At 38.7% G+C, this 22,883-nt stretch overlaps 1 protein-coding gene across 9 annotated transcripts in view; it reads right to left on the reverse strand.

Annotated features, from left to right (window-relative positions):
* Nucleotides 1-1,450: 1,450 nt before the first annotated feature.
* itpr1b (inositol 1,4,5-trisphosphate receptor, type 1b) overlaps nucleotides 1,451-22,883 on the reverse strand; it is an 87,615-nt gene continuing 66,182 nt past the window's right edge. For all 9 annotated transcript variants that reach the window (XM_067588269.1, XM_067588267.1, XM_067588264.1 and 6 more), the window contains 10 exons: nucleotides 20,723-20,845; nucleotides 16,101-16,276; nucleotides 15,406-15,570; nucleotides 14,788-14,977; nucleotides 14,348-14,440; nucleotides 13,224-13,372; nucleotides 11,682-11,847; nucleotides 10,392-10,552; nucleotides 4,317-4,478; nucleotides 1,451-2,818 (listed from right to left, as the gene is read on the reverse strand). In XM_067588269.1, the coding sequence (XP_067444370.1) occupies nucleotides 2,732-2,818; nucleotides 4,317-4,478; nucleotides 10,392-10,552; nucleotides 11,682-11,847; nucleotides 13,224-13,372; nucleotides 14,348-14,440; nucleotides 14,788-14,977; nucleotides 15,406-15,570; nucleotides 16,101-16,276; nucleotides 20,723-20,845 (1,472 nt within the window). In that variant the 3' untranslated portion in view covers nucleotides 1,451-2,731. The remainder of the gene's footprint in view (nucleotides 2,819-4,316; nucleotides 4,479-10,391; nucleotides 10,553-11,681; nucleotides 11,848-13,223; nucleotides 13,373-14,347; nucleotides 14,441-14,787; nucleotides 14,978-15,405; nucleotides 15,571-16,100; nucleotides 16,277-20,722; nucleotides 20,846-22,883) is intronic.

The following is a 22,883-nucleotide window of genomic DNA, read 5'->3' on the forward strand; positions in this document are numbered from 1 at the left end:
ATATTTTATAAGCGGATCATATTTTTTGCATTTAACCTGAAAAGTTATTGGTAAGTATTTACTGTAAAAATAAATGTAGATGAGTAAGAAGTACAATATTTCTCTCTGAAATGCAGCAGAGTATAAAGTAGTATCAAAAAGAAATACTCAAATTTGTACTTAATTACAGTAAATGTACTTAGTAACTTTCCACCACTGCCTTAATTCATCCATGTTGTCATTGGGAAGTATTATATAGCACGGCATTCATTTTATCAACTCCTATCAGTTACAAATGGCAACACTGTTAGCTCTCCTGAATTCTGTCTTTGTCCTTATAACATTAGGCCTAATTAACAGTGTTTGTCCCTCGTTAACCCTGCTGAAGCCCAACTCATGAGTCCTTAAGTGGAACTCCATCCTCTCACTGTGCATCCCACCTTTAGAGCTGCAGTAAGTGTTTGGGAGGAGCACTATAGCAGACAGGAGTCTACTTTATGGTAGGCGACCCGTCTAATGACTTGAATTTATTTGATTCACTGTCTAAAACTAGATGTTTTACATTGCAATGATCTTTAAATGTAAGTTAATTAGTTAGATAAGCTTTATTTATTCAGGAAATGTCATTGAGATCAAAATCTTGTTTGCAAGAGTGACCTGAGAACAGACCACTTATACACAGGATCACAATAAGATGGCTCATTGTTCAACACACTAAATAAAAAAAGTTAACTGATGGAGAAAACATTTTTTTTTCTAGGAAATCATATATGAACTGATCTCTAGTAATAAACTGATAAGCAGTTTATCTCTGTGGAAATCTGGCAGAAATTTCTCAGTTAAAAAGACAATCAGACGATATTTTCACATCAAGCATAAGCACACGTTTGAGACTAAAAGCTAACAGAGTCATTTTGCTACTGTATATACACTGTATGAGACAAAGACATATCAGCATCAGCTTATCTAGAGCTTGATAAAGAGCTTGGTATGTAGAGAATCTTTCAGGAAAGCCCCTGAGTAATCAGGATATATGCAATTTTAAATTTACCTAATTACACACATTCCACTCTCACTGCAGACATCAACTGTTCTCAGACATGTATCCAGTTGACTGATAGTGTCTCTGAAAGCCAAAAGATGAATTCAGCACGTGGCCAAGTTTAATTACTGAACTGTAAAACTGTATATGTCTGATTGTGATATTCAGTGATATTTATATGGCAGGTAAAGCTTTTTATTTAATTTTATCAGCTTATATAGCTACTGAACAGCAATGAGTCATCTTAGATACACGGAGCGCTGAGTGTGTGATAGTGTGCGATGGTGTAAGAATACACTTTGAAGCAAACAGATTGTTTCACATTTTTAACAACAAAGCACACTAATGGATTACTTTAAAGAGATAATTCATCATTATCTTATATAATAATCCTCTATCACTTTAACAATGAACAGAGAGTACACGAAGTAAAGGATAATTACATCAATTTTAATAAATAATTCTACTTTAATATACAAATTGACAGTGCTTAGATTTGAATTAATCTTAACATTCATTGTGAGAAACAGTTTTTTTCTCCATCCCATTTTTCTATACAAAAGCAAAGGTAAGCAACAAACTTTATATACACATAGTAATAAAAAAAGATAATTCTAACAGTAGCATGAAGATTTTCTAAAACCTTTTTATGTGAACATGAACATAAAAGTTAGTGACTCTGCACAAGCAGCAAACGTGTATCAGACTTTAAATGAGACACAAAACAGGCACGAATGGAACAAGTTTGCTGCAGAAAAGGAGAAATGATGCTAATTACATTTATTCCAGTAAAAGTAACACAACTCCTGAGCAAACTGTAATAGCATGAGTGACACTGAAGTAGTTATACAGTATATTTGACTGACAAGTCAAACATTCTAAATCTCTTTTTAGACCCCAATTAAATAAGAAAGAAAATTCATCATAAAATAAGTTATCACTGAGAATGACACAGTTGGATTTACACAGGTGAAAGAAACTATCTGTATATATTGCTCTCACACAATATACTATCTCTATTGAGTGTATCTGACACTCAAGAAATATGCACATTTTCAAGAAATAAAACAAAAAAAGAAAAATTGAGAAGGCCAGCTTATTAAATATTATCTCTATATTTGCGTAAGTAAAGACAACCAACAACTCCCTATTTTATCCAGTGACAATTAACTACAAACAAAAACATTGTCCCACGCTTTAAAATAAGACATGATTTATGGAACTTAAATCCACACACCAATGAGGTTGCATATTTAAGTTTATATATTGCACAACATACAAAAAAAAAAAGACATTAAATACTGCTCGTTATGCCAGAGATATAAATAGAAAACATTAAAATAAAATACAAAATGAACAACAAATGATGGGACTAATTCCTCCTGTCCAGTCAGCTTTGTCCTGTTTTCAAATTCAACCAGTAAAGGCCATGTATTGAAAAACCCCAATTTATTCCTACATAGAAAACATTTGGCACCAATTCCAACTGGACTGAACAGAACATGGTGGGTGAGTGCTACCGTTCAGAGCAACACGTGCGTGGGGGAGAGATCGTCTTATGACTACCTATGTTACAGTGTTTCCCTACAGTTACAAGTGACACTCACACTCAGTGCAGTATACATCATGTGCAACCTCTGCGTAAGGACTGTGCGCTCCATCCACACACAAAGCCGACGCTGAGCTGCTTCAGGGCTGTGCTAGTTGACCTTATGCAGGCTGCTGGGGGTTAACGTTCATGTGCTGAGGATGTCCCAACAGGCCAATTCGCTGCTTCTGCTTCCTCTGTTCTGTCATCTGAAGACAACAGAGAAGACAGATTTTAAAAAAAGAAATCATTCGCCTGTACCTCTGTTGGCATCGGTGTCCTCATCTGCTGAATACGCGGGCATCCTCTCTGGTCTGTTTAGATCGATTCATTCTTTCATGCTGCTTTACAGAAGCCACCAAATGCTGCACAGACTCTGCACGGCGCTGAACTGAAACAGATTCTTTTGAAATCCTGCCAGTCTTGTCATCCACAACGCTGTGTCTTCTGACGAAAGCAGCCGAATACAAACAACTAATACTGAAACCCAGTCAAAAGAAATTTTGGAGATCAAGCAACACACATTAGTCATAACACAGATGTTAACCTTTATATCGACAGGAACAAGAGTAGTTTTTCTTCTAAGAGTTACATGAATTAACATACGGTAGCTATATGCACCTCAACACTGAAACAAAACAATATCAAAAGTGAGAAGACAGTGGTCTTGTAATGAGTGTTCCAGGAGAAATAATTCTCTGTAGAAGGACGTGTTTGAGAAAAATATCATTAAAACACATCAGTGGATAGTTTAAACTCAGTTAGCAGTAAAATATTGGCCTTTTTTACGAGATAATTTTCTAATTAAGCCAATTTTCTTTGGAATGACAGAATACAGAGAACGCTTTTGTAGCACATTTTCCCCGTTTGTGCTCTACTGGGAATAAACACCACAAGGCAAAATCCGTTCTGAGAAAGGAGACAATATAAATTCATGAACTGACAGTTTAGAAGCTAGACGTCAGTGCAATCGTACTCTGAAGTAATTTTCTTATTAAAATAGGTAGTCTGTAGCTATTAAAATACAGGCCTTACAAACAGTGAATCTAAAGTGAAATGTGACTGATGCTACACTACCCTCACTGTGCTTTCAGCAGCACAATAATCATTTCCCCCTGTCTGGGTCAAAATGTCTCGGTAACATTCACTTCCTCACAGATAGTTCTCATTTCAAGGGTAAAGACATTTTTACAATTCTGTTTACTAGAAGCACTGGATTGCAGAAATTGTGCAATTTTAGTGCATAAGATTGTCTTTACACAATCAGCAGAGTGTGTAACTTACGCAACTTGGTAGCATTGAAGTCAGAGATTTTACTTACTGCAAAAATAGTCTTTTAAATGATTTTCTTGCAGAATCATTTTATGAGCTTTATAACTTATATTGTGAAAGGCTTTATCCAGTTAATCAATCAATCAATCAATAGATAACCAAATAAAAAGTCCGATTTTAGCTAACAGGGCAATAATAAAATCAATTGGTACTAAAGATGTTGCTTGGGCCAAATGAGCTGTGTTGTAAACTATGACTCATCTCCTTTTGCATTTAGTAAGCTCTGCATCTAAAGGGCAATGAACGGCAAACAACAAACCCCAAGCTGCGTCTGCTGTCCACATGTTTAGAGAAACTCGTCTCTCACTCTTCATGTTTTTTCCCCATGATAAAGTCAGAGACATCAAAGCTGGTCTTTAGCTCTGTCAGTGTCACCTGTTCTTTGAGCTCGGTCAGCTGGCCTGAGAGGTTGGACACCAGTTTCATGGTGGACTCCAGTTTTTCCTGCAGGCTTCTGATTTCATTCTGCTCCCCATCTGCATCACTGCTGACCAAGGACATGGCTCGCATCCGTGGGAACCAGTCCAAGTTGTGTTCCTGGTAAACAGAAAACTGGGCAGTTAAGGCCAGTATATCAAAACATAATCAAATTGATTTATTACATCCTTTAGAGCACTTCCTAAAATATGCTGTAAGCTCTGCAATTTTCTAGGAAATTAATATTTTTCTATTTAAATTTAATTCCTCCTATAAGCTGATCTAATCATTATCTTTAGATGCAGTGGAAAAAGCCTCAGACATTATAAACACAAACGCCTTCAAGTGTTTACAACTGCAAGCCCTATTTGATTTGTGTTTTTCTCCAGAACCCCATTTTGTCTCTTTGACTGTGTGCAGTGATTTAAAGCCTACTCTAAAAGCGGAATCAAACTAATCATGAGGGACTTTCCATATTAGAATCACATGGGATATGAGGGCATTCTTGAAATCACTTACAACAGGCGGTTCACTTGTCAGTGATGTCTCTCTGTCACGTCTAGCATTAATATACATATGACAAAACTGGAAAAAGTACAAAAATCTGTAAGCTAAGATGGAGAAACAAACTTCCTCATTTGACTGTACATGCATCACCTCACATGCAGCGCTGAGATAAACACACGACTCTTGAGTTCTCCTGCGAGCCACAGACAAGAGCTGTAATAAGCTGTTTAACTAACCACAGCAGCTGGAACTGCTGACCCGCTGCAGTTGGGTGTCAGATAAGGTTTTTGAGGTGTGGGGTGGAGGGTTAGAATTTGACTATTTTTTTAAGATATCAGTTGTGGCAGCGACTTGTCCTGAGGAGATGTTACTGCACAGTATCTCCTGTATGAAGGAGAACTTTAGGTAGTGTTTGCGGCAACCGAGAAACACCAAGTTTTAACATGTAGATTTGATCATTTCTTTTATAGCTCTGAAGTAACTGCTGCAAAGTCAGAATGTAAAGGAGCTATTAATTGCCAGTGAATGCTCTTCATGCACATATGTCAGTGAAACGGCCTTTTTTTTAAATTTTAGAACAGATTGTTTAATGCATTGTTTCAAAGTTTGACCTCACAATTTGACATATCTGATTGAAGGCTGGGGTGTTGAAGTTTGGTATACTGTGGACACAAACGGTTAAAATGTGGCTGATGGCATAAACTGATGGGCTAGCAATTCTGGTTATAAACAGACAAGGGTTTTCACCTAGTGGGAGGAGTGGGATTATTCAAAAAGGTCTGATTCTTCTTCTTATTATTATTATTACTATTACATGTCAAATAAAATAATGAAGCAAAAACAAAAAATAAAAAATTCAGTTAAGAATTCTTACAATTTCAAAAAAAAAGATCAACCTTGTTTTTTAAACTATATATGGTCAACATTTTTTTAACAACAGTCATTCCATGTATTTACATTCAGTAATTTCGTCTCTTTATAGTAGTTTTCATTGTTAGTGGCAGTGCGGCCGTTCCTTAGCTCAATTCAAATTGCCTTCATACACTCGACGGGTTCACAGGAAACAATGCATGCATGTAATACAGCCTTACTGCTTTTAATTTGATCTGATTATTATCAGCCTCACTGTTTACTGTTCACTCTCTACAGATGTACTAGGACTGTATTAAGTTACTGCTGTTGCAAACTCAACTCTTTATTGAATGCTAGTTCATATTAAATGCGTTAATTTGGTAAAAAACAAACAAACAAACAAACAAACAAACAAACAAACAAAAGAAAACAACCCTGTGTGCAGCATGAAAACAAGATCACAGTAGAAATTGATTGACTTCTTCATTAAAACAATGTGAGTTTATTTGGCTGCACTGTAAACAGATACATAGTTGCCTTTCTGATGTATTTCAGCAGAAAGTTGCTGTTCAAAACGTGTTTGCTGCTGCCAGGAGTCATGGACCATAAGTGTTAAACCACATTTGCTGATACCACGAATCACTGCAGATGTCACCAAATCAACCAGGGCAGAATGTTGTAACTTAAAAATGGTAGCATTTAATAAAAATATTGGAAAATTAAAGTTTAACTGATTAATATAATTAATATATAGTAGTACAGTAGTATTTTAAGTTATGTTAGTAGTATTTATTGTGACTATAATGCACTTTACTTTATTACATATGCAAAAGTCACAGTGACATGAAATCCAGCAGCCACCTCAGGGGTTGTTGTGTTCGAACGAGGCCACTCGGCTACATTCTTTCATGCTTCTATCTCCTCCGGCACTTGACCACCACATGCCATTGTTATTGTGCGCTGTCTGAACCTGCTTCCAAATTAGCCAAAGTCATGTGAACGCATCCATGTTTAATTCTTCACAACATAAACACACATCCCACACACCCATGTCACTGTCATGTGCCCTTAATTAGATAAGCATCAGTCCTAATGCAGCATGAATGAGACAGAGGATGCTGCACAGCCACTAAGGTCACTGGGTAGAAAGAGTGCAGTGCTGAGGAACTAGGCTGGAAAAGTCCCTTGGTTTCAGTGGTTGATTTGGAGACATAGGGGCGAGTGAGGTGGCCGTCCAAACCACAAACCAGTCCTGGGTCAGACGGCAGCCTGAGGGGAATCACACAACACTAAGATAATGAGCAGCACATACTCATTCTGAAAGGAGGTGAGAACTGCTGTGCAAGTTCCACTTCCTGAATGCAAAAAGACAGAGGCTGTGTTTACCTAGTTTACTTGCCCCCTCCCTGCCAACACAAATACACTTACTATGTCTGAACACAGTCCCGGCTTTTCTAAATATACTTTATATATTATATGTTATATATTTTAACAAACACATGTTGCAACATCAGTTATATGTAATATGGGAAATATGTAGTTTCCGTTCTTTCTATTTGTCTAACAAGTATGTCAGAGGTTAAATAGTGTGAAATATAACATTTGAATAACTAATTTCAGTCTTTTGTCTCCCACACATCTGTATCATGTAAAAAACATGACGGAGGTCATTTCCCCGTTTTGGATTCTGCCTGCCAGCCAAAGTCACACGTGTGTTTGTTTGACGACTCCGTCATCAACAGCCCTGCCTTCTTTCCATCCCCAGTGTTTACAAATGAAAGCACTTCCAGTAAACTGAGAAGTGCAGCCACGACTTAAGACTTCACATCATGCTGGTTCAATGGAAATGACGGAAGTACATTTTTCATTATTAAAACCGCACGGGCCATGACAGAGAAACAGGATGCGCTGTGGTTAAAACAGCAACAGAAAACGTCACAATCATGCCACAAGCCACCTGACAAGCTGGCAGCCCACTCAGTCAATAAATATGCAAATAAATGATGAAAAAAATCTTTACACATGTGAACAGAAACAGACAGATATTGTTTAGGCGTATTTTACTATACTCATTTGTGGATTTTGAGTGTTTGTGGTGACGAATGTTTCAAATCAGCTCATAGGGCTACTGCTGTCTTGTAGTATTGGACGCAATAAGAATTAGAGCAATGAGTGTGAACCATGCGTCATCTTTTTACACCTTAGACGTGACAAGTCACTCAGAGCCCTCCACCATTGACGTCAGTCCCAGTCATTGTCAGAGTAGTCTGACTTCTACACCCCCTTCTGTCCTGATGCTTCTTCCATCAGCATCAAATAAATTGAAACACAGTGGGAGAGAGACAGTACAGATTTAAGAAACAGAACTTCCAGATGTTGTCTCTGGTGCAAATAATTAGGAAATACTGTAGGATCAATCAGAATTAAACTGCATAAAATACAGCAGCAAGATTTAGTAAAAGCATTAGTGCACATTGATAGAGGTATATCATCAGTAATTCAGTTAGACATAATGTTGTCATAATATGGGGAGAAAATTACTCTCCCCAAATTATTTTTGCATTGTCTTACAATTTGTTTGAGTTTCATTATGCTTTGTGAACCTTTATACATGTCTGTACTACTCAACACAATGTTACATATAGTCTGGGTCAAATAACATTTAACTACATTTAAATTCAATAAATAAAATACAACAAGTGAAATAAGCCTATAACACACTGAGTAAAGTTTGTGTCACTTATGATGGGGAAAGAGTATGGCATACAAACACTAAGAGTATGGCTACTTCTAAACTGCATTAGAAATTTGTGTTTGCAATATGCGTCTTGATAGATAGCAAGATGATAAGACAGTAAGACAGGTGCTGAATACAGAGCACTAAGCTTGCAAAAATAATTTATCTTAAATTATTTACGCATTTCAAAGTGTATTCATGCATGATTGCTGTGTTTTTGAATATAATTAATAATAATAATGATAATAATAATAATACTAATAATAACAACAATAACAAAACAAAAAAAGGGTGCTGAAAAAATATAGCCCTTGCATGTAACATGACTGAATAAAAATCCGAAACATAATCTTCACGGATGAAGTAGTAAATACGTTAAGAGGAGGGAAGCTCTGTGAACACTGCAATCTTTGCAGATCACTTAAACAACAGGACACGGAGGCCCTGCATCAAACACTTGCATGTGAATCTGAGAGCTAATGTTAAGGATGACTGGGTCAGCTGATGGGTCAGTGGGGTCTTCCACACCATGTGTGCATTCACTGCTCTGCCTGCCTCTAAAACCTGCTGGTCAGAATGCACCCTTGACAAACTCATTTAGGCTCTGCAGGGTGCAAGGTTAATAGGAGAGAGGATGGGGGTTAATCCCAAATCAGGTGGTTCCTCACAAGACTGAATGTAGCCGATCAAGGCAAAGGGCAACGGAGTGGGCTCAGTGGCATCTAATGAGAAACTGTGTCAGAAACTGACAGAAGCGCAAGTGCGTCAGGGAAGCAACCACTTCAGAAGAAGGGGCTTTCCTTTAGCAGTTAAAACTGCTTCGTAATTGCTCACAGGCTACAAGTATGATGCAATAAACAAATCAATCAACCAATTATCTTCTTTGGTTTTTATTTATTTGAGCAAATTTCCAGATGTTGTTTGGTTGAATCAGTTGTGATATGAAAAGAGCACTGTATTGACGTATGTATCTGATGTGATCCCTTGTTTCGAGTTTTTAATGCCAAATAAACAAATACTTAATAGTTATGATTTGAACTTTTTTATGATAATATAACTAGTATCATATACTCGCATCAGTTTTTGATTTGCTTTTTTTGTTTTTAAAAAAAAAATCAGTTTCAATCACTTTGTTGGAAGTAATGTTTTTCAATTCAACATTTAAAAACACTTACTAAAAAAGAAACTCATGAAAGTATAAAATATCCTCACACTGCTGCAAAAAATACTAAAATCACAAGGCTATGCCCTGGTCTGCCTAAGTGCGATCATTAGGCGATGTGCAGGGTGAGACCTGTGTGTGTTTGATTTTGTGTGTGTGTGTGTGTGTGTGTGTTTTTACTGATTAAAGCAAGGAATGTCTGCTTCGGGGGATTAACACATTTTATGCCAAAGACAGACTCTGTTTGAATGTTAATTCTCCATTCACAAAGCTGACTGATGTGATAATACTTTGGAAGAATTCAAGGTCATGGAGGCAGGGATTACATAATGCAGTCCTCTGCAGTACTCTGGGGCAGATGAGGTAAAAACAAAACAAGAAAAAAACCCCTGCCTAACACCGGAGCGGAGAAATAAAAAGGCTGCAGTAATCAACCCTGTGCAAACCATAAGAACCTGATTGCTGAAGTCAAAAAAACTCCTCCCATGTTGTTCAGGATTGAAGGTTAACCTCAATAAAGACCACAACAGTAACTGATACAGCACTGCACAGTGCTTCTGCTTGTGTAGTCTTTGAGGCACACATGAATTGTTACCTGTAGTAGCAAACAAGGTGGGCAGAGCTATATTTTGAGAGCTAGAATATACATATGTATATACACACACACTCAGTATACCTATAATAGACTCTGCAGTGTAGATTTGAAGGCTTTCATTGTATGAAGGAAGTTTGAACAATTAAAAAGCTAAATGCCTGTGCATGACAATATTCTTACCCTGATCATTTCGGCCACATAGCTCTCTGGACCAGTGTATTCTGTTGAATCCTTGACCTTCACAAGGACGATGAAGAACAGGTAGTGCCACATGTTGTGCTCAACTTTGATGTGTTCTTCAAAGGTAACTGTCTTATTGTCAAACTTGTCTCTCTCCAAACCTGCGAATGAAAAGATACAACCCCACACATAGAAGAACACACACACACACACACACACACACACACACACACACACACAGACACAGACACAGACACACACACACACACACACACACACACACACACACACACAGACACACACACACACACACACACACACATACATTTCTTTGGAAGAGTGAAGAAATACAGTTTGTGTGGAAACATGACAATTGTTCTTGTGACCTAAATGAAGATGACTGATGGAAAAAAGCAAGAGGAAATGGGGTCACGAGGTAATGGGCAGACAAATGAGTTGAGATTTACCAAAAATAAACATGTATTGTTTGTTACACCACATTATGCCCTGCCATTCATATACCTTCTTATATTGCATGCTTTTGCAAAAGAGGAATAACCCTTTATAGAACTACAAAACATTAAGCAATAAGAATGACCACAACTGACCAACAACTGTTCAGATGCAACAGCAATAACTGATTGTTTAGTGATGGAAGAGGCCTGAGGGAGTGTACAGTCTGACATGGTCAAGACCCATATGGCAACAGGAAGAAACACTCCTCCTCCACAGCAGCACCTGCCATGACTAACTATTCATTCTGGGAAGAGGAGGCGTTTCGTTGGTTGTACTACCCAGAAAAACAGCCCCCATTTTGCAACGAGCCATGATGCGAAGCTGCAACACAGCAGCCTTACGCTTATACAAGAGCGGGTTAAGACCAGACCCTTCGCTTAATTTCACTCGATTTCCGTCACCATCTGCAAACATCAGCATTCACACCTGCTGATTATAATGTGCAACTAATACCATATGGCACAGCATCAAGTATTGCTTGCAGCTTTGACATGAATGTAACTGCGAGACATTTCCGTTTTATTGATTTCTAAGAAGGAAGTCTAATATACAACAATGATGGGAAAAAGACAGGAAAATAAGTGTCAAAGGTCATGAGTCACATTCCCATAATGTTGACAAGTTTTAAGTGCAGAGTAGGCAGAATAGCTCTAGTCATGAACAATGTGACCAAGAAACCAATCCAGCTGTCTGTAAAAATGAAACTTAAACTTGATTTGCAATATCACCTCACGGAACAATATTAAATTTGTTTGTATTTGTTTGATTCCTCACCGCAAATAAAACATGTTGTCTTCAGGATTTCCTCTTTCTTCTGCTTCTCACTCCTCAGGTCAGCAAATGTATCGATGATGACACCAAAAATGAGGTTGAGTACAATGATAATAACCATGAAGAAGAAGAGTAGGTCGTAGATCACTCTGGCTGCAAAAAGGGGCTCCTGTTGAAGACAAGGAGGAAGAAAACATGTGAGTAATAACAATCTGAGCTGCTGTCACACTATAATGTCAGTATAAGCCCAGGTTACAAGATCAATGTACAGTAGGTCACAGAGCTTGAATCTACATCTTGTTAAACCCCATTACTCACACAAGTCTGCTTTCTGTAATGGTCTCAAACCTCTTATTTGACTATTATAATATTTATTTTCTTATTTGGAGCTATGTGTAAAATGCATCTAAGTCATTTGCAGATATGCTTACAAGAAGGATAAACTAGAAAGCATTTTATTAAAAACTGGAATTATATGAAAAACAGATTCTGATTTTAGATGGGACATCCACTAAATTAGGTATATTAATAGTTTTATTTATTTATAAGTAATATTTATCCAAGATTTTAGCTTATAAACTCAACATACATATGTGCATACAGACACTGATTTGTTGAGTAATTTTGAAAACTTAAAACAGAATCTTAAAATATAATTAAAATAAATTCTAAAATTTAAAATCTAACATTTAAGCAGTAAGATGTCAAGTTTCATTGCTAAAATATATCACATGTTAAAGTTTTGTTTAAAACTTGAAAAGATCAAATTTACCTTGAGGTGGAAAAAGGCTATGCTTATGAAAATGCGGACCCCGTTTATATCTATTTTTTCAGCTGTTACTGGGGTAGCACATGGGACTGACTCATAATTCCTTCTTTGCATACAGTGCACCATCCAGCTGTACATGTGTCACTTTGGTATGTAAAACAAAATGTGGCATAACTGAAAACAGTACATGAGAATTCACATAAATGTTAAGCTAACTGAGGTGTACAAGTATGTATGAGTCATGCCCTCATTCTATGGGTCAAGCTGCAGATCTAACACATGTTGTGGTTGTGCACAAGCTTGTCTTCATCCTGGATAAGTACCATTAATGCCTTTTCTGGCATGTTTGGGGTTATGAAAGTCCTACATGCAAACTCTTTGGCCTTCTAGCAGAGCATATCTTTTAAACACAGTATGTACTTTTTGAAGTTAGAGAAAATTAAATACATATCATGGTGATTCTCTCATGGCCTCATTAAAACAAAAAATACCCTTTTAAGATTTCATACCAGTTTACTTTAATTTAATTTGAACTTAATTCAATCTTTGTGTGTGTGGTAGGGCGATTGTGCAAGCATGCGTGATGTGTATTGCATTTTGTTGGTATCAGTGTAAGAGTTGAGGAAGATGTCTATGTTTAGGCTACAGTTTTAAAGCCAAAAGGAGAAAAAAAGGATTATTCTGTACATTTAACGATACTGTTTTAATACACTCTCAGTCTAAACTTCGCTTGGATGGGATTTTTGTCCTTCTTGTTGTGTTCCTGTTTATTGTACCTCCTTGGAAGGCTTACGCAGGACGTCCCCAACACCTCCTCCGCTTCTTAGGCCGTGACTCAATACAGTGACAATGCACATCAGCAGGGAGTCACATGTCCGCTCTTTGTCCTCTATCACCACTGCTGATGGTTGGATGGCAAGGGAAGCTATAGAAACATGAAGACTGTCAGGCATTCATTTCCTGTATAGGCTGAAGTCGGCTACATTGCTGTTACCTGCCCACATATTGCTTTTAAACATATACCCATAAAAAAGAGGAAGTCACTGAGGAAACAGTTACACTAAAAATAGAAGAATTTCAATATATTCCACTCCTGACACAATATGCATATGATTTCATTGTTAAAAACACATTCTATTATTGGTTTACTGAACCAGTCCCATCAGGGGTCTCTGAGGGCATTACGATTCTGGGAATTTTTTCAAGCTATTCACACAAAAACAAGTCACCAGACTACCAATAATTAGCCAGCTTGGTGGTGATGGATAGCGAAGCCTAGACGAGGTCAGGACACAGGCAGTTCGAGGATTCGACATGGTTGGTTAATCAATTTTAAGGTGGTGCATGTGTTCATCTTTGATTGGAGGCTTTTCACATCAAGGTCAGTAGGTTTGCAAGAACTCGCTGTTTGTGGTGAGAAGCCGTTCTGTGCCATTGCTGAGTGGACCCATCGACCTACTTGTACCTGATGGTAATTAATCCCTGACCTTTCAACCCTGGGCCCCTACATCACATCTTAGGCTTGGTCCCATGAGACAAACAAGGAGTCTAAACCCCCAGTGTTTCACCATGCTCCCTGAAAGCCCTCAGTTGGCCCAGCCAGGTTTAATCCCATGACCACCCGGCCGCACAGATTTACAGCTCAGTAGGACGAATATTCTCTGGCTGAGTCATCTGCGAGGACATAAAGACCTTTACATACTCACACATACAAGTACGCACATAGACAGACAGACACAAGTACGCAGTTACACACAAACACATGGGAATCTCTTGAGAGACATGCATGCACAAACACGTGGCTTCAAACTTGAAAGAACCCTTCGACCCTGACACTCAACCTCCAGCCCAGTCACACGCACTTAGCTTACATAGTTAGCTTTCACTTTTGTCTACTTACCATCCATCACAGCTTCTGCTGAACAGTTCTCCCCATTTTCTTTCTGACACACTCCACCAGAGAAGAACTCTCCTACCATACTGGCTCCATGGTCTGGAAACAAGGCATGTTGGCAATTATTTTTTCACATTGCATATTAATGATGACATCCTTTATATTATGCACAGACTGAAGGTAATGCTAAATCAAGGCAATCATAATTGTAGAAGTAAAGGCATGTGAATTAAACTGTACACATAGCATTATAACTAGTCTTCCTTTTGTATTTCTTAGATGCACTTTGACTACATTCAGTATATTTTCACAAACATCCAATGTGTGTGTTTATGCTGCAGAAAAACATTCCATGTATCGGTCTCTTGGCTGTCTGGGTCAGGGAGGGCAAATAATTTATGTTGGTCCCCGTAAGAGAATGAGAAGAAACATGTACTTCAATGTACCTAGTGTTTTGTTGGGTATCCTGTCGACAGCCAAAATGAAATCGTCTTTGAAGAAGATATAGCCCACAATGGAGAAGAGGTAGACGAGGATAAGAGCCAGCACAGCTGTCAGAACAATGGAGCGGCCATTGCGGGTCACACTCTTTATTACGTTGAGCAAGGTCTCTTCTCGGTAAACCAGATCAAAGAGCTGGAAAGAGGACACATACAAAGATGTGTGTACAATATGTGTGTGTTAAGCTTGTGAATGAAAAACAGAGAAGTGTGTGGGTGTAGATGTGAGCATGTTAGCTAATAAAGGCCACAGTGGACATAAGACACATTGTTTGTTTGGACCATTGCCTTTGTTTAAATCTCCTTGCCAAAATCTCATGGTTAAATGAGGTTGGTGGATAATATCTGCACTTTTATAGCCAATCAAATGGCATCTAAATATCATTTTTATCTTATGTTTCTCTGTGTTACAGTACAAATTAAAAATGTAAAAAATGGTACACTATGCTGTCATTTCTATTCAGGACAAGTTGGACATTATTGTTAATATACCAGTGCCTTGGGTGTCTATATTTATTTGGTGATTTGGTGATTAGATTGGATGTATTGTGTGTGCTCACGCACTAGCAGGCTGTAAAAGAAGACATGGACGAAGACCCCCAGGGAGCAGATAATCAGGTAGAGCAGGTGGTACAGGAACTCCACATCCATGATCATGGCTTTGTAGCCACGTGTGAATGTTCCACGGTTCCCAACGAAGCTCATCAGGAAGATGACTTTATTACATAACTTAAGAACAATAGACACAACAGAGACATCATGTAGAGACAGCAGCCTGATCATGATAATGTATAGCATTTTTAAAGGGAGAAAGGAAGGATTACACAGTAGTAGTACTGTTGTTGTCTTTGGATGAGATTTTCAAATGCTCTTTGTTCAGACAACTAAAAATAAAATGGATGAGGTTGACTGCCAAAGTGGTGGGAAATCTCTGTTATGAGTGACATTTATATTATATAATACCACATCAACTGTTAAACTAGTGTGCCCGCATGTCTACTTGAATGTGAAATCTTGAATGTGAATACTTGATGTTGCTCTACACTACTGGGAGCTGCTGTGTTCCTGCACTGTGTACATATTAGTCTTGTATCAATAAGTTTTATGTTTAGTTAATGTGTGGCATGTGACTGTGCCTCGTTCCAAGATAAATTCCAGTCAAACATCTACTGGGTATTAAAGCATATCTGGCTCTGACATGGCAGAGAATTTCTGTACAAATGGTCATCGCCTATCTGAACACACTGATTCACACTTACGTTGAAACCCCCAAGCAGCAGCAATGTGGGCTCCAGGCCTACAGAGAAGATCAGGCGCAGGATGGTGGAGGCAATGAGTGCCCGGATGCCGTGAGGCTGAGGCAAGATGATGACAATGGCTAGTGAAACCAGCATGGCCATCCACAGCAGGGCAGACAGATGAGGCTCCAGGGTACCTGAGGATGAGGGGGGTCACATTTGGGAGAGGGGTGTGAGCTTTTCCAATCAATATTAATGATGTAGCCAACTATTACAAGTAAATGAGGAGTATTTTTCTCTTTTCACCATTTCATCAAGAAGCTAATTCAGTTACTCAAGGGTAAGACATATCACTCCTCTACAACTGTACACTACATTTCAACATGTCTTAAAGCATTTGAGGAAAAATATGTGAAAACATTATATGAAAATGTACCTATAAATCTCTTCATTCCAATTTATCTTCTTTGTATATTCAAAAGAACTCTGACATCAATATGAATGCACAATTTTGTAGTTGCAGCAAAAGTATGATGAGCATGCACTCTCTTTTCAGCAAGGCCTACTTTCATATGTATTCATTTATAAATGTGCTTCGGAAATTTGTAGAACAGTTAGCAATTCAATGCCATGAAATGGGGTGGACAGGGTTTGTTATTCAGTCCTCATGCTTCTTTTTTCACAAAACATGTTTACGCCATTATAATTCTTCATGAAGAAGAGGTAAATAGACCAAGTTAAATGCCAAGTGAAGGAATTTAAGCTGACCTTCAGTATATATCATCTACAAATATTTTATTGATGGATTCCATGTGCAACCAAGACAAAGATACCTTAGCGGTTTCAGTCATGAACCCAACAGTTCTGCAATGATATAATCAAACTTGTAACAAGACCTGTGTGTGTGTGTGTGTAGGTTTTTACACAACAGTTTAAAATCCCCATCAATCATTGTAGGTCAGCAAAGCATTATCATGAGCTCACCAGGCACCAGCTCATTGCCAAGACCTGACCAGCATGTAGGGGAAAGGCTGCATGACTTTGTTATAGTTACAGTAATTTAATTCCTCTGTGTTAACACATGAATGCATTTATCAAGTTGGAAAGGAGTTCAGTCAGGTTTGCTTTTCTTTGAGGCACCAAGAAGACTCTCATGTCTCCCTCCATCCCTTCCTTTCTGAGGCCTTCTTCTTCTCGCCTCTCTGTGTACAGATCACATGACAGGTACTCGTTACATAACCTTGGTTGGCTAAAAATAAACTTGGCTCCAGCTAAATTCATCAGGGATGGTCCTGGGTACTGCATCGTAACAAGCCGCCCAGGCAATGAGACTTGGCAGCCAACCCAGACACAGCGGCTTGGACGTCACACACCTACAGTCTAAGACCATTCATCTCTCTTACTTGCTTACTCTGCAGCTGCAAGAGAGACTGAACTCTGAATACTTACACTAAACCACAGTAAATTCTACATACAGCCTTGTTGCAAGGGGAATAAGTAAGATTTTAATGTGCAAATCAACGTTACTCTTATTATTGACGGGTGTCTGACCTGTAGCCCCACTGTTTGTCTGCTACTACTTGCATGGTCGCATTAAAGCAGCAACTATGACAATGTGGAGGCTCTGGCATTGTTACTACTGGTCAAGAATTACCTGACCTCATACAAACACACACTAGACTTTAACCACAGCATTACCCTAAAAAAGTTGCACAGCCTGGAGTTATGCTTATTTCTAGGATTTCAGCACATCTGTCCACTACTGGGAAGAGTTCCCAACCACAATCTCTCTTCAAACAAACCACCTAGAAGAAACATCCATTGACAGACATATGAGTGAGTTGTGCAGCTGATACAATAATGTTTACAATGATTTTATGGTTTAAGTATCTATAGAATCTGCTTATTATGCATGCTTTTTAAAGTTATAAAACTTTTAGTAAATGCTACCCAAATTAAGCTCCCTGGAACACTGTGGTTTATCTGAGGTTTTCAGGCAGTTGGCTTGAATATTAACAAGAAATGTCTGAGGTCATATGAATCCAGGACAGAATGTGAGTGTATGCATCTGTGTAGACATCAAATATTCACCATTGTGCAATTTAACAGTGGCAGAGATGTTGTTCTTTTCACTTGATAACTGGCTTCAATTTTAAACCAACATTACTTAACCTATCTTGCACTAATTGACATGTTCTGAAATGAACTGCTAAGCTCTCAGAAGACCTTTGACACTGAAAAACCACATGCAGTTTCTGGAGCTAGGCTAACAACCTCTTTTTTTGTCTCTTCTATACCGCTGCAAGGAAGTTCAAACAAAAGGGACCTCGCCGTTTGACCCCAGACAGAACAATTGAAAGTTTATGTGAATCACAATGTGTGTCTTCTCTCTGCTACTCTGCTCTGGAACAATGGAGGCCTTAATGGCCATGGCTTTTCACATCCCCACAAATACTGCACTCAAGGAGAACTGAGAAAAAAAAAGAAAAGGAATCAGAGACAGCAAAACAAACAGAAAACTGAGACCGCAAGTAAAAACATACTCATGACTGTCACTTCTTCCTTTGGTTTATGAAAAAACTCCTGTCACACAGGAATAACTTATCTCTCTGAAGTTGTCTGTTACAACTTGTGACCCAACTCCAGACAGATTTTCCCAACCTTAATCTGTAAATTTAGGCCACATGACAGAACTGACCAGGGGTTAATATGGTGTGGGGAACAAGGTCAAATATGTAGATCTAACAAAGAAGCTGATTTACCTCTGTTTTTTTGTCTTTGCCACTCCATGCCTTTGTAAAAAAGTTTGGTTTTTCTGGCCGCACCAAATGTTGGAGAATTGTTTAGCTCTATGCACTTTATACATATACATTAAACTTAATTTGGTATTACATCTAGCATCTGAAATGGTTCAGGGTTGGCAAATTATTGAAACGTTCTTGCTGAAAAATGTATCATGAAATCCAAATATCAATGACTATTATTATTATTATTATTATTATTATACTATAGTTATCATTCAGAACTGACCACAGACAATAGTTAAACCCATTGAACCATAAAGATTAAACCAATTATTATATAGAGTAGATTTTCAGTTACATTGTATAATCCAATGCCGTTCACGTCATGTGGGATGGATGGTGAAGATGAAAGATCCTCATGTTTACAATGAGTGTTCATGTCATTGAACAATGAAAGGTGATTGTACAACTGCACAGTTGGTCATTTGAATGTTAAAAACACATTGACGGTACTATGCTATTCTGCTAGGGATTCTGGCCTTGTGGGGAGACCACAGTATTTACATAAGTCTGTACACACACAGGCACACGCCTAATTACCACAGGTGATGCATATGGAGAAGAAGAATTGGATAACATGTTAAGTCGTGTGTCAGTGTCAAGCTCAGAAAAGGTACAGTATCAATAAACAGGTCAGGACCTAATTAAGAATAAATCCGTCTTGGTCTTTTGTTACAGCACTGCAGTTCAAGACCCAAATCTACGGCTAGCATTGCATTCTAATCACACCTCCATTTGTTGTGAAACTCACTTTGGTTAGGGAGGTGTGAGGCTACACCCAAACCACAGGCACGGGAGCACAGAGTGTTCTGTAAGGCCCTGTGCATGCGTGCACTAATAATGCATATTACCGTATGTGATCTGATCACATACCAGCTGCTCAAAATACATGTGTGATTACACTAAAGAATGTTGGGACGCAAATGCTCAAGCCATATTAGTAGGTGTTCACGGACACATTTGTCAAATCAGCAAGCAAATGTTCTCCTGATGGCATTCCATCATCTGCAGACAGTTTTCAAATTGGATTAGCTCATGTTGTGCACGATTTCTATGATTTTTTTTAGCTCTTTGACGCGGCCTTACAACTGATCTGGAATTCTTGTCGGAGCAGCAACTCCTTAGGTTCAAACCTGCAAAAGTGCAGGCCCTTTCTAAGTTCACTGTTATATTTTCAGATATGGACAAAGGTGAAAGTGACTGTAGAGGATAGAATTTGCAGGGCAATTGTAGCATTTGCCATTTTCACACCTGAAAATCACTGTGGCAAGTAGGTGTGCCAACCAATCTGTTAGTTTCAGAAAGACACAACGCCCTTTCCTGTCCAAATATCAGGAAGGAGCTTTTCACTGACACAATCTGAACTTCTGACACAGGATAGTACCTACGATATTGGCCTCTACTCCACTGCCTGGTTTAGACTAGCTCTGATACGCACTGAGCCACCGGATGTTTTTTCTTTTTTTTAACCTGGCAGCGAGGAGCTGCACCCGGAGGGTGGAAATGTGCAAGGGTGTAATGCTATCCCCCAGACCTTAAAATAAAAAGCTTAACAAAACCATGACTCAATTTCTTTACTTGTTCATCTTTGCCGTACAGGTTTCTGTTAATGCACAATATGTACTATATTCCTCCCGCCCCACCCTTGGCCTTGCCTGAACAGTCACTGTTTGTACCATGGACTCCCATTTCCTGTGCTGTAATACTTAGACTCATTGCATTCATCACAGTGCACATATACACAAGAGATCAATTAGGGCCCCATTACACAATCTGCTGCTATGTTGAAAGACTAAAGGAAAGAAAAAGTTTAAAAGGTGAAGACTTTAGCAGACTAACCTCCTCGGACACCCTCTAGAGGGTAGAAGAAGGCCACAAGCAGGTTCATGAGAACAGCCAGGTTGAAGGAGATGCTGCTCCAGAATGACATGTTCCTGGAGCACCAGTAGAGGATGGGCTGGGCTGAAGGACAAGGCATTTATGCATATTAACACAGGCACTGCAGCATCCAAACATCCTGCAGACATCTCTACGTTTAATGTACAATACACCAGAAAGCATTTGCCTAAAGGTTTCACTGAACACTTTAGTTCACTGCAAAAGTAAAACACAAAATGACTGTTCAGTGTTTCACACCAAAGAGGAGCAACATGCAAAGATTTTGTGCTATAGAATTAATTTTGTCTTAACTGTAGTGGGAATGTGCCCTCATATTCTGTAGACGTTGATGTTGATGGATGAACATAAAGACAGGTGACAAATGAAAGGAAAAGCCAACAAGTGTCTTGTTAAGGTGTTGGGCCACCATGTGCCACCAGAACAGCTTCAATGCACCTTGGTATTGATTCTACAATCTCTGAACTCTACTGGAGGGATGAATACCATTCTTCCCAAAGATATTCCCATTTGGTGTTTTGATGATGGTGGTGCAGAGCACTGTCATAGTTGTTCAATTGGGTTGAGATCTGGTGACTGTGAAGGCCATAGCATATGATTCACATCATTTTCATCAAACCATTCAGTGACCCCTCGTGCCCTGGGGATGGGGGCATTGTCATCCTGGAAGAGACCATTTCCATCAGGGTAGAAATGTTTCATCATAGGATAAAGGTGATGACCCAGAACAACTTTGTGTTGATTTGCAGTGACCCTTCCCTCTAAGGGGACAAGTGGACCCAAACCATGCCAGCAAAATGCCCCCTAAAGCATAACAAAGCCACCAGATCCCCTCACTGTGGAGGTCAAGCATTCAATCCTGTACTGGTTTTTCCTTTAATTTGTCACCCGTCTGTATTTAATCTCAGTGGCAAATGTCTGTCATGTGTCTCTACAGAGAGAGAACATTTTTCCATGTTTTTTCAACTCAGCTTTAATTTTGATCATTCCAAAGTTGAGTGTTTAATTACTTAGTGATTTGAGAAATCTAGTAAATTTTGGGTGAAACACATTAATCAAACAGAATCAGAAGGGGTCTTTATGGTTTTAAGTGCCATTATAAGCACTAAAACTGTAAACAAAGGATTCATTTTGAAGGGTAAAGTCAGGCAAAACTTAAATCCATTTAAGTACACAAAACCAATTATCATGCACATTTCACATACACTCAATGATTTTCTAATTTTAGGAGAGTAAAAAACACATGAACATGCATGCATAAACTTGCTCGTGCACACACGCACATCCAGCCTACTCAGACCTCGGTCAGGAGATCAGTATCATGGCCAATGCTATTTTGAGCCAGGCTGTTCATTAGAAAAGAAGAACTGCGGGTGGGGACTTTTAGCAACAGAAGTCAATGTACTCATGACAAGTGGTTAGCAACAGCGGAATAATTATCCAGCTGTGCTGATTCATTCAGATAGAAGATAGTTGGTTATTGTCACGTGTTAACACACAATAGACAAACCAGATGCCTTCAGGCCTGACCATGGGACAGGCCACAACATGCTCCTCTACCAAGAGAGAAACAAAACAACAAAAACAGTCACTTCACTGCAGTCATCATCAGCCAGGGGGTCAATAGGGACCTACCCTGCTGAAAGAGAAACTCAAAATAATGTTCAGGCCTGCACAACTATGGTTTATGGATTAAAATGAAAAGAGACTAGCATCCTGCTCCTGATCTCACACTTTCTGTCTTGGAAGCTAAACTGCATTCACTACCCAGCCTCGATCTGTGGATGTAAGTTGACCTCAAACCGGCAGGTAGACTAATCAGGTCGACCCATTAATCCCATTAATCCCATTAATACTTGGAGCATCCTGCTAACTGAGTTGGCTAAGATGCACCCTAAGCTCAATATCCTGACTTTTATCACATGTTGCATCCATCTCTGCTAATTGTCCAGTAAAGCAGAAATACCAATAATACCTTAAAACTAAAATAAGACTGGGACAGGCTTCTGTTTTTCCAAGACCAGACACAACATTCTACACTTGTGTGTAGAATACAAAATAAGTCATCCAAATTGTGTTCTCTCTCTGTCCTGCAGGGGAAAAA

The sequence above is a fragment of the Thunnus thynnus genome, chromosome 4, assembly GCF_963924715.1.
Source record: "Thunnus thynnus chromosome 4, fThuThy2.1, whole genome shotgun sequence".
NCBI classification, from domain to species: Eukaryota; Metazoa; Chordata; class Actinopteri; order Scombriformes; family Scombridae; genus Thunnus; species Thunnus thynnus.